This window comes from Hydra vulgaris, chromosome 07 (assembly GCF_038396675.1).
Source record: "Hydra vulgaris chromosome 07, alternate assembly HydraT2T_AEP".
NCBI classification, from domain to species: Eukaryota; Metazoa; Cnidaria; class Hydrozoa; order Anthoathecata; family Hydridae; genus Hydra; species Hydra vulgaris.
In genome coordinates, this window is record NC_088926.1 from 27,848,010 (window position 1) to 27,865,081 (window position 17,072).

Here is a 17,072-nt window from a genome sequence, read left to right on the forward strand (position 1 = left end):
ATTGTTGGCCACAATTATTGTGTAAGAATACATCATTGTCTAATCCATATGAGCAGGGTTGGATAATGAAAGACAATAATTACAAAATTGTTCGAATGACAATTCCAGAAGCTTCCAAAATGTGGAGTGAACTTATAAAATGTGGCTGCAAAACAGGGTAAGGTTGTAGAGGTCTTTGTAAATGTGTAAAAGCATTACTTCCATGTACGACACTTTGCAAATGTGGGAGTGATTGTGAGCGTTAAGTTTATAATTTACCAAATGTTTTGAATATAATGGTTTTTAAAGTTTATTTAAAATTTTTACGGGTAACTTTTATTCTATAAATTTGTGTTTTTAACTTATTATATATTAAAATTAAATATTTTAGTGTTATTTATAAATTTTAAAATTTTTATTACGGTTAACCTATTTGTATCATTGGAACATTTAATTATAACTGAAAAATACGATTTGGTTTAAAAATACTACCCTTTTACCCCTTACTTTTAGGTTTTTAAAGCCTCAAGTTACCGGTTTACTTTTAACATACTGTGTTTTTATATTTTTTGCGGCATTTTTTATGAGCTTTTCGATTGCATAAATGACTTTTAAGATTTTTTCGCTACAGACATGATCAGGTTACCATGGACGCAGGTGGAGCGATTTTGGAAGTGGATCTGAGTCCTAAATTAATTATTTTAATATAATCAATATGTAGGCCAAGTTTCATGCTTTTACTCCAAATAGTACAAAACATATAAATTTTTCACCAAATGGCTGCACTAGCAGAGTAGTTCAAAAAATACTTGTTTAACTGTAGTCCGATTGATGACTACGATGGCAATTTTTAAAGAAATACAGGTGTTATACTAAGATCTCTTTTGCTTATTCTAACGGGTGATGCGGAAGTTATCGGACAAATCCTATATTCATTATTTGAGCATAATAATTAGTTTATGTGGTTTTATGCGAGGCATTAACGTTCTATAAAATATAAAATATATTATTTGAAACACAATTATTTAAAATGAGGTTAAATGCAGCTGAACGAGAATCTTTTCGAAAGCGACTAAAAATATTTGTTGTAAATAAACCTAATATATATAAAAAAAAATCGTAAATCATTTTAAAAAGGAAGGATTCGCTCGAAGTACAATATATGATAACCTGAAAAAACTTGAAACTGTTCAATCCTTTTCTGATAGAAAGCACCCTGGTCGTCCGACATCCTGGACTAAGAAAAAGAAAGCCGAATTAACGAGACTTGTCAACAATCGAAAAAGGGTCAGTCAGAGAAAAATAGGTATTAAATTCGGTGTAAATCAATCGACAATTGGTCGTCAGTTAAAAAAATGAATATTAAATATAGAAAACGTGAAAAGACTCCAAAATACACTATAGAACAACAAATAAAGGCAAAGAAAAGAAGCAGGAAACTACTTAACCAACTCTTTAACACAAAATCACTTCTAGTCATCGATGACGAAAAATACTTTTGTTTTGCAGGGGACAACATGCCTGGAAATTCTAGATACTACAAAAATAACAAAAAGACATGCCCAGTTCGTTTTAAAGGAAAAGAGAAATTTCTAAAAAAATTAATAATGTGGATAGCCATATCTAACCGTCGTATGTCCGAGCCATTGTTTCGCACTTCCAAGGCTGTAGCGATCAATTCATCAATCTATATTAATGAACGTTTAGAAAAACGACTTCTGCCATTTGTTTACAAGTATCATGGAGACTTTAACTATTTATTTTGGCCAGATTTAGCAAATTCTCATTATTCTAAAGTATCTCTAAATTGGATGGACCAATATGTCTATTACGTTGAAAAAGAATCCAATTCCCCAAATGTGCCTCAAGCACGACCTATTGAAAATTTTTGGGGACATTTGGCACAGAAGGTTTACAAGGGAAATTGGCAAGCTTTAACAGAGCAAGTTTTGATTGATTGCATTAAACTAAAACTACAAAAAATTGATTTAAACTTTTTACATTCGCATATGAAAGGCTTCAGAGCAAAATTGAGATCAATTGCAGATGTTGGTGTTTTTTCATATAAAAAATAATATATTTTTATTAAAAGATAAATGCTTTATCTAAAATAAATATAATAGTAGTTTGTTTTTTTATTATAAATAAGTTATTGACGTTTTTTATTTTGTCCGATAACTTCCGCATCACCCGTTATTTCTAAACAATCTTTACAAATATTTGAGTCACTGTTAAAGTTATTTATGCCGATGTAACCTATTTTTTGAATATAAATCGGTCACAATATAAAATCTTTGTTGTTATTTTAATATAGAGCTTGCTTAAAACTTTTTGAAAAAATAAAATGTCTTTAAAAGGTTAATTTAGTTAAGAATATAAACTTAATTTTTTTTTTTTTTGGTAACATTGAAATCTTTAAGCACTGAAAAGTGAAATATAGTTTCTATAAATTGATTTTATAGATATGATTGCGAAGATAACATTTTGTTTATTTATTTTTTTTGGAATTCGAAATACTCTTAAAATTAAGCCTCAGGTCTCGGTGGGAGTATATAAGCGCGTGAGCGGAGAAAAGCTCACCTAAAACAAATATGGCGAGCCATGCGAGCTGCTCCTCTAAACACCTTCTTAAGAGAGCTTTTGATTTCTGAACAAGCTATCTTTTATTCAATGAAAAAAATTGCTTTTTAAATACAAATTTTATCTTTATAATTTCTATAAGCATATATTTGTAACGTTAATGTTACAAAAATATATTCATAACAAGCGTCATTTATAGCGTCGTGAAAAAACTCGTAAGACGAGTCGCTGGGTTTTCACACTAGCCATCCATTTGTTTATTAATAACAATTTCATAATTTGACAAATTATCAAACAAGTAATATTAAAATTTGATAAAGAAAAAAAAAAAAGTTCTTACTGCTTGTAAACAATGTTTGATATTTCTTACTGTAATATAATGCAGAGATTTTTAGAATAATTCCAACAGTTAAAAATTTTACAATATATGTGAATAATATATTAAAGTAATTAATATATAAAAAATATATAACTCATTAAATAAAATGATAATTATTATGCAATAATTTAGAATGTAGTAATTTGATATTTTATCATTTAAAAATTTTTATACTTTATCAATTATATTGATAAAGTATAAAAATTTTTAACTGATAAAATATCAATGAAAAGAGTGTTATAACATAATTTTTATCAGTTAGTCCAATCTAATAAGAAACATTTACATTTCAATTGACGCTTCTTTTTAATTTTTTTTTGCAACAAACGTGCTTTGAAAAGCATTTTAGTTTATAAAGCAATTTATTTTTATAACTTGAAACTCAAATATTGTCTTTTTTATTTAAACTTGTTTCTCCGCGCAGCGGCCTTGTTCGTCAAGGTTCGTGTTTCGGAGTTATAGAGTTGAGAGAGGGTTATAACCACTATTAAGTAGCCTCCTCATCTGTAGTGGCTTTATCGGCCTTGAGGAGGTGAATAACAAAAAAAAAAAAAAAAAAAAAAAAAAAAAAAAAAAAAAAAATATTTTTTGTATACGAAAAAATTATACTTTATGCGAGAGCCGTAAATTGCTCCCATAAACCATTTTAGAGGAGTTTAGGCGAGAGCGAGAGCAAAAACTGTCGCTTCACATCGTGGCCTGAAACATTGTAGTCAAAATAAAAAAGTTCAGATAAATCACATTAAAAACTAAACTAAACTAATACAAGTCTTTATCTCGATTGATGTTGTTAGAGCTAGGATAATCTTTTCAACAAAAAACACTTTTTTTTTCACATATGTTATGTAAGGCAAAACCAGCAAACACTAAACAATAAGTGGGCATAAGCAACAAATAAGAGTGGCATTTAATGTTTGGCAAACGTTTCTTGTTTTTATGGCAACAAATGAAACAAAAGGCAAAGAAATTTGGAAAGATAAAAAAGTGTATTTTTCCATTTTTTTTTACAAACACTACAATTACGAAGCAGGATTTCAAGCAATGTTTTTTGGATGCCTTTTCATTGATTTATGTTTTAAGCACACATTCATCTTGAACAAAACTGCAAATAAAAAAATGTTATAGCAACTTATCTTTCAAAACTCAAATAAAAGAGTAAAAGTTCTTTTTTTGAGAGAGTATTTGGAAAAGTTTGCCATCTAACACCATTTTAAATTAACATTAAAAACCGCTTTGACCTCAAATAAACTTTATTAAACCCAAATTTCATTTACTAGAACAATATTTGGCTTTCCTTAACATAAAGTTATAAAGTTCCTATAAAAAAAGACAATTTTATGAACTCCACCGAAACATCTTAATAAAGTTTGAACAACTTTATGCTGATATTTACATATCAAAACATTTGACTTATTTGATATATATCGACATAGAAATACATAGATATCGGCATTACACTGTGAACATTGTACAGTGAATAAAAATAATATCTAACTATTAAATGCAATAACATATTTATGACTTTTTTAATATGACCATTTTTGTTTTTTGTGAAAACTAGCCCAGTCAAGTTGTTAAAAGAACATATTTCTTGGAAATACTTTCGTTTTTATTAAGTTTAACTTACGACTTTTAGTTTAAATATGACCCTACAAATCATTTTAGTTGGTAAAGATTTCGTTAAAGACATAAAAAATAACGTATTTTCAGAGCTACAAATTTAATCCTAATTTGCATAATCTTACTTCTAACAATTGTTACTTCAATCGATCCATTAATAGTCTGAACCTACTAAACTTAAAACACAATTCCATAATTACATTAAATATCAAACTAAAAAATCTTGGACTAACCTTACCTATGGCCTAAAATCTTACCAGTCAAATTATGATTTTAAAAGCAACTTTTTCCACTCCTTCCTTAAAGATACAGTTAATATATCCGAAGATATGTAAATGCATATAAGTTTTAGTATTTATATATATATATTACTAATGCTATTAGATTATTATTTTTTTGTCACAATTTTTGTTATTTATTTTATTATTGATTGTGTTATTGTTGTTATTATCGTTATTATTACAACTCCACTCTTATTATTAATTTAATTACGCCTGTTATTGAACACTTTTATAATAATAGTATTTTTACTACTAATAATGTTATTTTTATTAATTCCAGCATGGTTGTTACTTATGATTAATACATGTACTATATGTATATATCCATGAAACGTAATAACTATTACAGAAATATACATTGATTTATTGTAAATAATATTGGTTGATTAAAAAAAGTTTTTTTCATCAGTTGAATAGTTTTTTGTTCATAATTGACAAATGAGCTGTTGAGCCTATTTTTACAATTAATTTTAACCTATATCTAACTTTTTAACTTTCACTATATTTCATAAAAATTACCTTTTAGGTGTACTTACTCGGATTGTGAAATATCTGTATTTAATATTGGCTGGGATTTGATTTTTTTCCTATAAATCCAAACTGAAACAACAATTATAATAACAATTAATAGAGGAACTAAAATTGAGACTGGAAGCGAAATAACGATTGTAGATTTTTCTAATGGTGATGCTAATTCTAAAAAAAAAAAAAATATGCACATATACACATTGAAATTTTAATTATCTTTAAAATGTTTCATTTTGAATACAAAATATATAAAACTCATACAAAGATAGATGATGTCAAACATAATTCTTTCATCAAAGCTGTTAAAAATATTACTTATCAAAATAGCTTCATTTTCAATTATTTGATTTTTATAGTTAAACACAAAGCAAAATTACTTTTAATAACATTTCTCAACTGAATCATTAAAGTATTGAAACCTAATAATATAACTTTTTAAAGTCTAAAAACAAATAAATTACAAAGTGAAAAAACTATTTCAATAATAAAAAAACTAACTCTTGATATTTGACTGCTGTCGTATTCACATCGCTCCTATTAAACCCTGTAATGAGCCAGGGGTGGATCCAGCATTTTTTGGTATTTGAGATCGTAAAATTGTTTGCCGTTCAAAAATTATGACCATATAAAGTTTGAACCTCCCTCAATTTGAGGGGGTTACAAATTCTATATGGGCAATTTTTGAAATTATACTATCAAACTTAAAATTTATCGATAAATATAAGTCTAGTTGAAAATAGTACAAAATACATTTTATCAACTTGTTGCTCTCATGTTTGGGGCAAGGGGGAAAAAATTTTGGGGTTTCTTTGTTCCAATCATTGCATATTTTTGCAAAGTATTTTTATTTGACATAAGTATAAACATTTAAATGTTTGGAGTTTACTCGATGTCTGGAAATTAGCTATCTTAAAGACCAAAACATGCTGGATATGCCCCTGCAATAAGCTATCGGCTGGTTAAAAGTAAAATTGCAGTTTTTAATGCCACAGATAAAATAAACTCGTATTCTAATGTTTCCGTTTAACGTTTACAGGAGTTAGTAAAGTTAACGACAGGAGTAAATTTAGTTATCGGAAGGCTGTTAACGCCAAAATATAACCCTGCTTTAAATAGCTGTTCTTTTGATATATATATGCAAAAATATCATTTTACAAATAAACTTTTCTCTTAAGTAGAAACGTTATTGTGGCCGTGTGGATTACGTTTCAGGCCGGTAATCCAGGGATACAAGGTTCGTTTCTCGGTCAATCTTTTTTTTTTCAGTTAGTACACAAAGGTTTTTTTTGTGTGTTTAACTAGCTCATAGGTGCCGCAAGGATGGGGGGAAGGGGGAAGAAATCTACTTGAGCATTGGGGCACCAGTTGAATTTTTTCGTGTCAGTTAGTTAGACCTACAAAAGTCTCAACTGACTATGTTGTACTATAAAAAGAACATCTACTACAAAGTGAATCTAATTTTTAGATAACATACCTAAATTGTTTTCAAATCATTATAGTCTTTTTATTTTCAACCGATTATGACATTTTTGTTTTCGACCAATTTATTTTTCGACCTGTTTGATAGGTTTTTCATTTTTAACCAATTTGAGAAAAAGTATTTTTTAACCGATTATCTGATCTATATTTTTAACGTTGTTTTTTTTAAACTGCAATTTTTATTTTTTTAAAATTAACAATCAATAAAATCCAAGCATTCATCGAACCTTGTACCTCCTGATTCTGAAGACAGCACTAATACTACTAAGTATTACTGAAAATTCAGTAGATCAAAAATACAGTAGATCAACAACTTAATAGGTTAGAAAAATAGTATTACATGTTTTATTTTGGTGTAAATATAAATTCGAAAATTTTTGGTTAAAAATCAAAAATAATCTCTGTTTTAAAAAATTTCAAAATTAGGCTGAGTTATAGGCCACCAATTTTGTACATGTTATAGTTTCGGACATTGTTTTAATAATTTATGACTTTCCAATGTACCAAACTTGTTATATTCATAATTAAATCAAAATGTAATGTCTTGTAAAAAATTGTGGTGATTGAAGCCCGGGATCAAAAATACCCTTAAAGCTACCCCCACCCATATATGAAGGCAATGAGTCCAAAAATGATTTTTGTTGCTATCTTATGCTAAACTTAAATTCATCTGCAGGTTTTATTTTCATCAAATAATCTTTTATTCTCTTAAAGTTATGATCATGTAAAGTTCACAACACCCCTTTTTGGGGAGAGTGAAAACTTTATTATAGTTACAACAATTATATCTTTTGAATTTTAACAAATTACGAAATGAGAACTAATATCTGTCGTTTTAATATTCAACTAATAATTAATAATAATAAAACTAATAATAAAAAAAATCTAATAAATAAACTTTTAGGATATTCTGGTTCCCAAACTTCAATGATTTAATCCAAGTCACTGCAATTTTATTAATATTTTATTGAATATTTTTTATATATTTAATAAATTTATATAGTGGACAAACGAATATAAAGCTATACATTATACAGATTATACAGTTTAGAATTTTATTCTACTATATCTAGCTCTAGATTTTTGTCAATGTTGGCAACATTTAAATATAATTCATCTATGTCATTAATTTCATAGGATTCTCTATCAGATGAGTTTTCTCTATAATCGCTATAAACTACTAACAAACTTTTAAGTTTTGCTGGTTGGCAATTTTCTTATTTTTTAATTTTTTAGTTAATGAGATTTGATTTACAATCAAATTTACAAATTCGATCGTATCGTTGATACTCAACAGCTTCCTTTCCCATTAAACCAAATGGAGCTGGTGAATTAATTATAATTTCCCCAACATGTGCTAATACTTTTTGAACGGAAGCTGGGACCTTGAACCAATCATGTCTCTAACAACATCTTATATATATCATTGCACTATTTATTTCTTTATTCCGGATTGGGTCTTTGTAATTAATTGGAAATATAATGTTATGTAATCTGATAATAGTTTCTTTATCAATTTATAATAGTTTGCTGAGTAATGGAGGGTGAGAAAAAGCTTGTCGCCATAAATTTCTGGTATTAGTCGTTTTTAATCCACCAGCTCTTGTTTAATCAAATCTCAAACCAAATTTTTCAAACATCCTATCATGAATAATTTTGTCTCAATAAATATTGATCTTTTAAAATCTTTTTTACTTTCCAAGTTTTTACTTCAACTCTTTAAAAATATGTGAAATAAATTCAAAAAACCTAATTGAAACATGTAGTGGTGAAACGCCATAGCCTGCCTATCTGTAAGAAATCCTTCCTTAAAGATTTTTAGATCGCTCATTATGTTAGATGTGGCGTGACAAATCGGATAACTTTGTGTCGATGAAGTGTCTGTGATGTAAACTAAGATTTAATCTTAGTAAAAGTATGACTAAGATTGATTCATTAAAAGAATAAAACTAAAGTTAATAAAAACATGCTCATGACCTGGAAGGTAAACTTTAATAGGATAAGAATTAAGAACTTCTTTTTCAGCTTCCTCCCTAATTTTTAATACCACTCCTTTATATACTCCAACATAACTGGTTAACAGATTCTAATACTCCGCAACGTTATGTTATATAAGCCTTTTTTTTTTAAATAGTAAATTTCTTTTTTTTTCTATTCTTTCAATAAATAAAAATGTAAAACCATGCTCATTGGTACTAAAAGTATACCATACAAGAATACTACTAATGACACAGATGGAAATTACAAAATTAAAGAAACAAAATCAGAGAGAGACTTAGGTATATTAATATCAACTGATATAGAACGACTTGAGCAAATAAAATCAGTAGTCGCTAATGCGCAAAGATCACTGGGTTTATTAGAAAGAACTTTAACTTATTTAAAATTTGGACAACGTCATAATACCTTACATTAGTGAGACCTCATCTTGTATATTCAGTACCAGTTTGAAACCCTAATCAATGACATAGTATTTAAAAGGTTCAGAGAAGACCCACAAAAATCATTCCAGATCTTAAAATCGTTCTATATGAAGATAGACTGCGGAAACTGAATTTAACAAATTAAGAAAATTACATAGCTAGGGAGGTTTTGATATACTAATATAAAATAATAAATGGCTTACAAATTGTGAATTGGTTCAAAATTCTCAAAATAGTTTTTTTACTAACAAGCGACAGCCCTTCATCAAAAATACGTGCACACAGCGAAGGAATTGGACGTAAAAAATTTAACTTATTTTATAATAATTTCACGGTAAATCATATTTATGAAGTAATACCATTCACATAAAAAACTCAACGCACTTAATTTGTATACATTTAGTTTGTTATAAGGTTGTTTATAAACAAAAATTTAAATAACTGTTTGATTAGTAAAGCATATAAAGAATATATATGTCCTTCTACTTTTTAAAATAAATTATTGCAAGGTTCAAATTTTTAAAAATATTTTTTTTATCAGTACACTTTATTGTTTAGTAAGAATACTTTGTTCATGATTTGCCTATTTTACATTACTTCTCATATCTTGCAGAGAGATTTGGTTTTCTCGAAATATTTCAGGGTTTGTTTCAGAGAACTATTTTAAATCTTTACATTAAAACATAAAAAACCATAACAAGGTCTTTAGCAAGTTATCAAAGGTTAGTATGATCCTAAACGTCATATTATTTGAAGTCTTCTAATCATTTCTTAATTAAAAAAGGTAACTAAAGTAAGCCTCTTTTACAAGCATTTAGCACTCAAAACAATTTTCAACTAAGGTTACAAATTTTTGTAATCACTTTAATCATAGTTAAAGTTTTCCGATAATCATGATCAAAGGTTTAACAATTTTCAATCATGTTTAAATTCTTACTATTTGAACGAAAGAAAGAAATGATGAAACAATTTGAAAAACGATAAAGGAACATTATGGTAAAATAAATTGATTATTAAAAACTAGTTGTGCCAGCTGAGTTTTATTCACGTTTTCTCGTGATAAAAAGTGATGCGAATCTTTCTCGCCATTAACTCGACTGCAATAGTTGCCTAGGGCACTGTGTCAAATACGCTCAAATGAGCACTAACACAACTACTAACACTATTAAGTTCGGCAATAATATATAGAGATATAAATCCTTTCTTGGCTTTTTCACATCCAACACCTTCATCTGATCCAAATATACTCAGAGTTTTTATCCTTCTAATCAATAAAAAGCAGATATATAAGAAACTTTATTTTAGTTTGTTTGGCTAATATGTACAAGAATGTATCTAGGTATGCATAAGTATATGTATGTATGTATGTATGTATGTATGTATGTATGTATGTATGTATGTATGTATGTATGTATGTATGTATGTATGTATGTATGTATGTATGTATGTATGTATGTATGTATGTATGTATGTATGTATGTATGTATGTATGTATGTATGTATGTATGTATGTATGTATGTATGTATGTATGTATGCATACGTATAGATTGCTTTTTTTATTTTAGCGCAAATTTTACTGTAGTATTCATAAGAGTGGATTCAAGAAAATAAATTTATATGTCTTGAAAATGTTTCTTCTGGATGACAACTGGAAAACATATACAGACATTACGTGTAAAAATAGTGTAATTATTAAACCTAATTATTTTATTTGATGACACATTGTTTTTTATAGTTATTACAGTTATAATTATCGTACTAAGCAATTTCTTGCAATCTTTAAAGGCAATAAAAGGTTTTAAATTTCCAATGAAAAAAGTGATTTTAATGTGATTTTTTTACCTTACAGTAGTACTTTAAACATTGTTAAAAAGATAATTAAATATGCATAACCTCCTTAATTTTTTAGATTATCAATAAATATATTCTAATTATATTAGAAATTGATTTTTTTTAAAGTTTAACAAAAATGATGTTTTTTGTTAAATCTTTTGGTGTGTTAAATTTACAATAATTCGATCAACAAAAGTTAAAACTATTTTTAAAAGTTAAAACTAGTTTTTATTTTTGAGTTGATTGCGCAACTTAATGAGTATTTAAGTGATGTCTGCCACTTAAGGGAAATCAAGGAAAACAGGAAAAAATTAGAGAAATCAAATATCTGCAAAAATTTTTTGGGGATAATTAGGGAAAATGGCTCTTCGACAAACTTACACTTACACAACTTAAGTATATTGTATATGATACACGTAATATAAAATTTTATTTGGCAGAACTTATTGGCAAGTTTATGACTTTCTCTTGATACATTAATTGTGGGTTGTATTATAGTATTATATATTTGCTAGTGAAGAGCATTTTACTAAACGAATATAGGTTTAATTTTTCTGAAGTTGAATTTGTGTAAATTTAGAATAAATCAGGGTAAATAGATGAAGAATTAGGGAAAAATAATGGAAATCCACCTTAAAATATTGACAGACACCTTGTAATTTATTATTAGTTCAATCATAACTAAATTGTTACAAGTATAGTGCTTAAATATTTACTTGACACAACTACTTTGCTGGTTAGGGTCTGTATTGGAGTAATAGTCATGAGAAAGTAAGCAATAGTTAAATAGAAAAAAGAGTAGCCTTATCATCAGAGACAATCCTATTTGTCTTGGAGAGTTTATTTTAAAATATATAAGGATAATAAATGTCTATTATATCCAGATTATACACACAAGCTATCAGTGTTTGTATGTACTGGAACCCCTGCTGATGATCATTTTAGTATGATGAACTTATGTTCTTAGATATTTGAATTAGGTAAGGTAAAAACAATGCATATATATATATATATATATATATATATATACATATATGTATATAAATATATGTACATATATATATATATGTATATATACATATATATATATTTATTTATATATATTTATATATATATATATATATATATATATATATATACATATATGTATATATATACATATATACATATATCGTATATATGTATATATATATATATATACATTAAATTTATATATATCGTCTTTATCAGTATTATAACTTTCATCATCAAAATTTGTAGTCTATTAATTCATTTTTATTCGCATAAAAAGCTGAATGATTTTTTAACTAATGGCAACAATGTAAACTTAATCGTATGTTATTGTTAGAGGAGGTAGTTTTTTAAATATGAGTGAAAGTACTTTATCGTGCTTTCATTATTAAAAATAAAGTGATGAACTATTCGAATGTCTTATTTTTAATCTAGCAAATGCATTTTTTAGGCAAAAAAGATTTAGAGATGAAAAAATATCAAACATTAGCTTCATCGAATAAAAAAAATTGGTCGAGCTTTGATCTTTTGCTAACCTTAAACCTATTGTGATGTATATGAACAACATGTACTATATTTGATATACGCATTCTTATGAACTTCTAATAAATTACGAAATGTTTATTTATTTATATCGTATTGCTAAATTGATGGAGATATTTTAGTTTAAAATAGTCTACTTTCTTTTATTATTTTCCCTTTAAAAAAAAATTATTCTATAAAATGGACATTTCTTTTTTAGAACTATTTTTTTCAATTTAATTGGCAAACACATACGACAGTCAACTAATTTTATTTACCGGTCAAATAAAGAATTTTTTTCAATTTTTCAATGTTTTTTATAAAATCACTAACTAGACTTTATAAATAAAACAAACTTTAAGCTATAATGTATTACTTTTGAGATGATCTCAGAGTAAGTCATCACTTTTCATTCTAACAACCAAAGTTTAACCGTAAGAAACTAAAGCTCCAGTTTTGTGATGTCTAAGTTGACACCAGCTCATTAAAAACAAGTCGAAGACGCAATTAAAAAATTATTAAAGCTGAATCCGAAAAATGGTCGGCCAAAATATCTACACTAGAGCAAGTAATAAAGCAACAACAGTTCATAATAGATAAGCTTATCCAAAATCCTAATTAGAAAACTAATGCCACAATGAGTAGTATCGAACCCAGCTGATTAACAGTTGCAAGCAAAAACATTAAAAAAAAAAAAACCATTAAAAAAAGGTAATTACAACTTAATATCAAAGACAATAAATAAAACAAACCTATTGAACAACTAACAGTTATAAACGTATTTGCCATTAATAAGCAGCCGAAAAGAAGCTTAAAAAATGTTATTAATTAAGGCATTAAAGAATCTGAAAAATTATTAGATGAAAATAAGCAAGTCGACAATAGGGAAACAGTTCAGAACATCTTAAATACTATTGCAACTGATGTGAAACTAAAACCTTTCAAATCTATTAAATCTATGTCCTTTAAAACAAGACCAAATATCAACTATCAGATGTTTCCAAAAGAAACCTATTATTAAAATATCAAATAATTATATAAAATGTTATTGTAAAAATTATCATGTTATCACTCTCTGTGAAACATAGTTTCAAAATAAATCAGTACCAAATATTAATGGATATAATCTATATCGTAAAGATCGCCATGTCTGACGTCGAGATGGCGGTGTAGCAATTTACATTACTGATGTATTTAAACCTTTTGAATATAATAAGTTCCATACAAATATTTTCAAACAAGTCTGGGTAACTCTAAAAGTTAGCAATAAACATATACTTATTGGATGTTTATATAGGTCATATGATGCTAGTTTAACAAAAATGTCATTGAACCCTTCAAATTTGTTCATAAGTTTTGCTCATAACTAATTTGCTCATTTAGAAGCCTAAGAACGACTGCTTTATTGCTAGTAATTCTGACCTTCCAAATATAAAGTGGTCAAATGATGGTATTAAATCTTTTAACTCAAATAATCCCACCGATTATGACTTTCAGAATGTTTACCAAAACATCCTCTCTACACAACATGTCACATTTCCTACTTTCCTGACCGATTACGTCTCCTCAAATAATCTGTGTGAGTTGTTGTTTACATACAATAGCAACTCTATTTTAAATTTGTCTCTTAATACTATACTAGCTAATAACACTATAAGTCAGTTTATATATATATATATATATATATATATATATATATATATATATATATATATATATATATATATATATATATATATATATATAAATATATATTTATATATAAATATAGATAAAGTTCGTTCTCTCAAAGATATTTTGGGCAGAATAATAGAAGCTCTTCCTGATATCGTTTGTCTTCTGAACTATCAATTTTAATCTATGTTTACACTTGAAAGCTCTGAATATTTTCCATCATTAAATGAAACTGATATTATTTCTGAATGCAAATTAATAATGTAAACTGGGATTTCTCTATTTCAGACATAATTCAGGAACTTATCAATTCTAAACTCTTATAAATCTTTCCGATCTGACGGCTTGCACTCCTTAATAATTAAGATGTGTGCCGAAACTTCTTAATTCCATTACAAAAAATCTTTCATGAAATCTTTTTCTAGAGTAGTACCCACTCTTTGGAATGAGGAAATTTTAGCCCGGTTTATAAAAAAAAATTACTTGCTGAAAACTATTGAACTAATTTATTTAAAGGTTTGTAGAAATAAATTAAAGAAATTTTTATCATATATTTAAAGAAGAATATTAACCTGTTGTTAAAAACCTAGTGGGCACAAAACGTAACATAGACGTCTTTTAAACGTCTTTTAAACGTTTTGGTTGTCTTTTGAACCTTTTGGACGTCTTTTGAGCGTTCAAAAGACGTCTTATTTAGGTCCTGTGCCACTGGTGACTCTAGTGTTGACTATTTTTGGCAAAAATTTGGAAAACTTATTTATGTTATGTTTATGCCATCCACTCCCCTACCTTTTAATATTCCCTCATTTTTTATATTTTCTCAAGTTAGATAAAAATATAATTTAATGGATAGTGCACCGTCTTGTGCAGTACATAATTGTCACCCATTAGATTGATTGCAAGCATTTTTTTTTTTTTGCTGGCTTTGAAAAATGAATTAGGAGTATATTTCACAATTTTTATCATTAATTTTTTGATGCTTTTTTCATTTAATTTTAATCTTTGTAGTACTATAATTCAAACTAATGTGTGTGTCGCTATTTAATATTCAAATAGAATAATCAACAATCAAGTTCAAAAATGTGTAAATTTGAAAAATATTTGGCTAATATCTTTTTTTTATAGTTCGTTTATAAAATTCTTTTAAATAAAGTTTACTAAACAAAACTATTATTAAAGATATTTAAAGTTTATTTAAATCTATTTAAAGTTGAATAATTTTATGATTACAAAAACAAATATAAAAGTCATAATATTTGCAACGTCAAGTTTCACAAATAGATTTAAGAAACCATTTGTTTCACAAAAGTTTTTTTAATTTAATTTGTCATTTACCTCATTAAAGTTGAGAAGGCCACTACAGTAGAGGAGACAAATTTTTATTGTTACAACTCTGTTTCAGGTCTTTTTTCAGAAAAACAAGTTAAATGGTTAATGTTCTGTTACTATAAAATAAATAACTTGAAGATTAACGCTTTAACATTATTAAAGTAATAACAAAACAGTGGGTATTTTATGTTATCTCCAAGATGCATAAATTGATGAAAGCTACGAGTGCCAGGTAGAGTTGTTACACCAGTGTACTTTTTTTTTGTTCTTCATGTTGCAATTGTAAGTCGAGTCCCTATATGTAAATGAAGTTAACAACCTTCATTTTCTCAATATTATATTTCATACATAGCTTTTGATATGAGAATTTGGTTTGTGAATGGTCGTTTTAAACTTTCTTGCGCTGTTAATCTTTTTACAGTACCGCCAATCCCATCGCATGGCGACTTTCCGTGGGACGTGAAAAAAAGTTCCATTCAACTTTAAGGGTAATTTTGCTCTATAGTTGGCATAGATTGTAAAAGCTTATACAACTTTTTTACTGTCCTACGCAATCATCAGTGAATAAATGTAACTTGGACATATTGGAAAATTTTGTTTTTAATATTGGTATAATTAGTTAGAATATTTTGTACACATAAGATACATCATGTGTATTTTCGTTTGATATAAAACAGTAAGAAATATGTGTCAGTACACATTTATCATCTTTATAGTATATCACTAATGGATGCAAAGAACATTGTTGGGTGTTCCGATTATAGCTATGAATTTCATCTTGAACTTTAAAATCAAAATTTTCAGCAAACTTGCCAATAATGATAATGTTTAATTGATACATATTTTGTTTCAGTTGGTTAAGATACTGTGATTGAGAGTGAAGAACGAAAGGTGTAGCGTGTAGCTTTTCAAAGCAAGATACTAATAGTTCAACAAACGTTGGAGCACCTGATGTTAAACTAAGTAGAATTGCACAATCAGTAACTAGTCATTGCTTGTAGTTTATCTCAAAATCATCTTCGTTTTCTCCAAAAACCTCATACAAATATTTAGTGAAGTGTTTTTTACCAGGACAGTTATCACACTACTCAGGCATGCATTATTTGTTTTCAACTAAGCAAACAGTTTTCAAAAGTAAATCCTTATACTTTAGTCTAATATTTAAGACATACAGTAGCAATATGACGTTTAGATGATAAAAAACAAGCAAACACAAGTAGAATGTGTACTACTTGCATCTGGCAAAATTCACCACTTTGGTGAATATATATATATATATATATATATATATATATATATATATATATATATATATATATATATATATATATATATATACATATATATATATATATATATATATATATATATATATATATATATATATATACATATATATATATATATATATATATATATATATATATATATAT

The 17,072-nt window shown here is 26.9% G+C and overlaps 1 protein-coding gene across 2 annotated transcripts in view; it reads right to left on the minus strand.

Annotated features, from left to right (window-relative positions):
- LOC136082387 (fibroblast growth factor receptor 2-like) overlaps positions 1 to 17,072 on the minus strand; it is a 261,248-nt gene that overhangs the window by 30,747 nt on the left and 213,429 nt on the right. For both annotated transcript variants that reach the window (XM_065801557.1, XM_065801558.1), the window contains one exon: positions 5,376 to 5,535. In XM_065801557.1, coding sequence (XP_065657629.1) covers positions 5,376 to 5,535 — 160 coding nt within the window. The remainder of the gene's footprint in view (positions 1 to 5,375; positions 5,536 to 17,072) is intronic.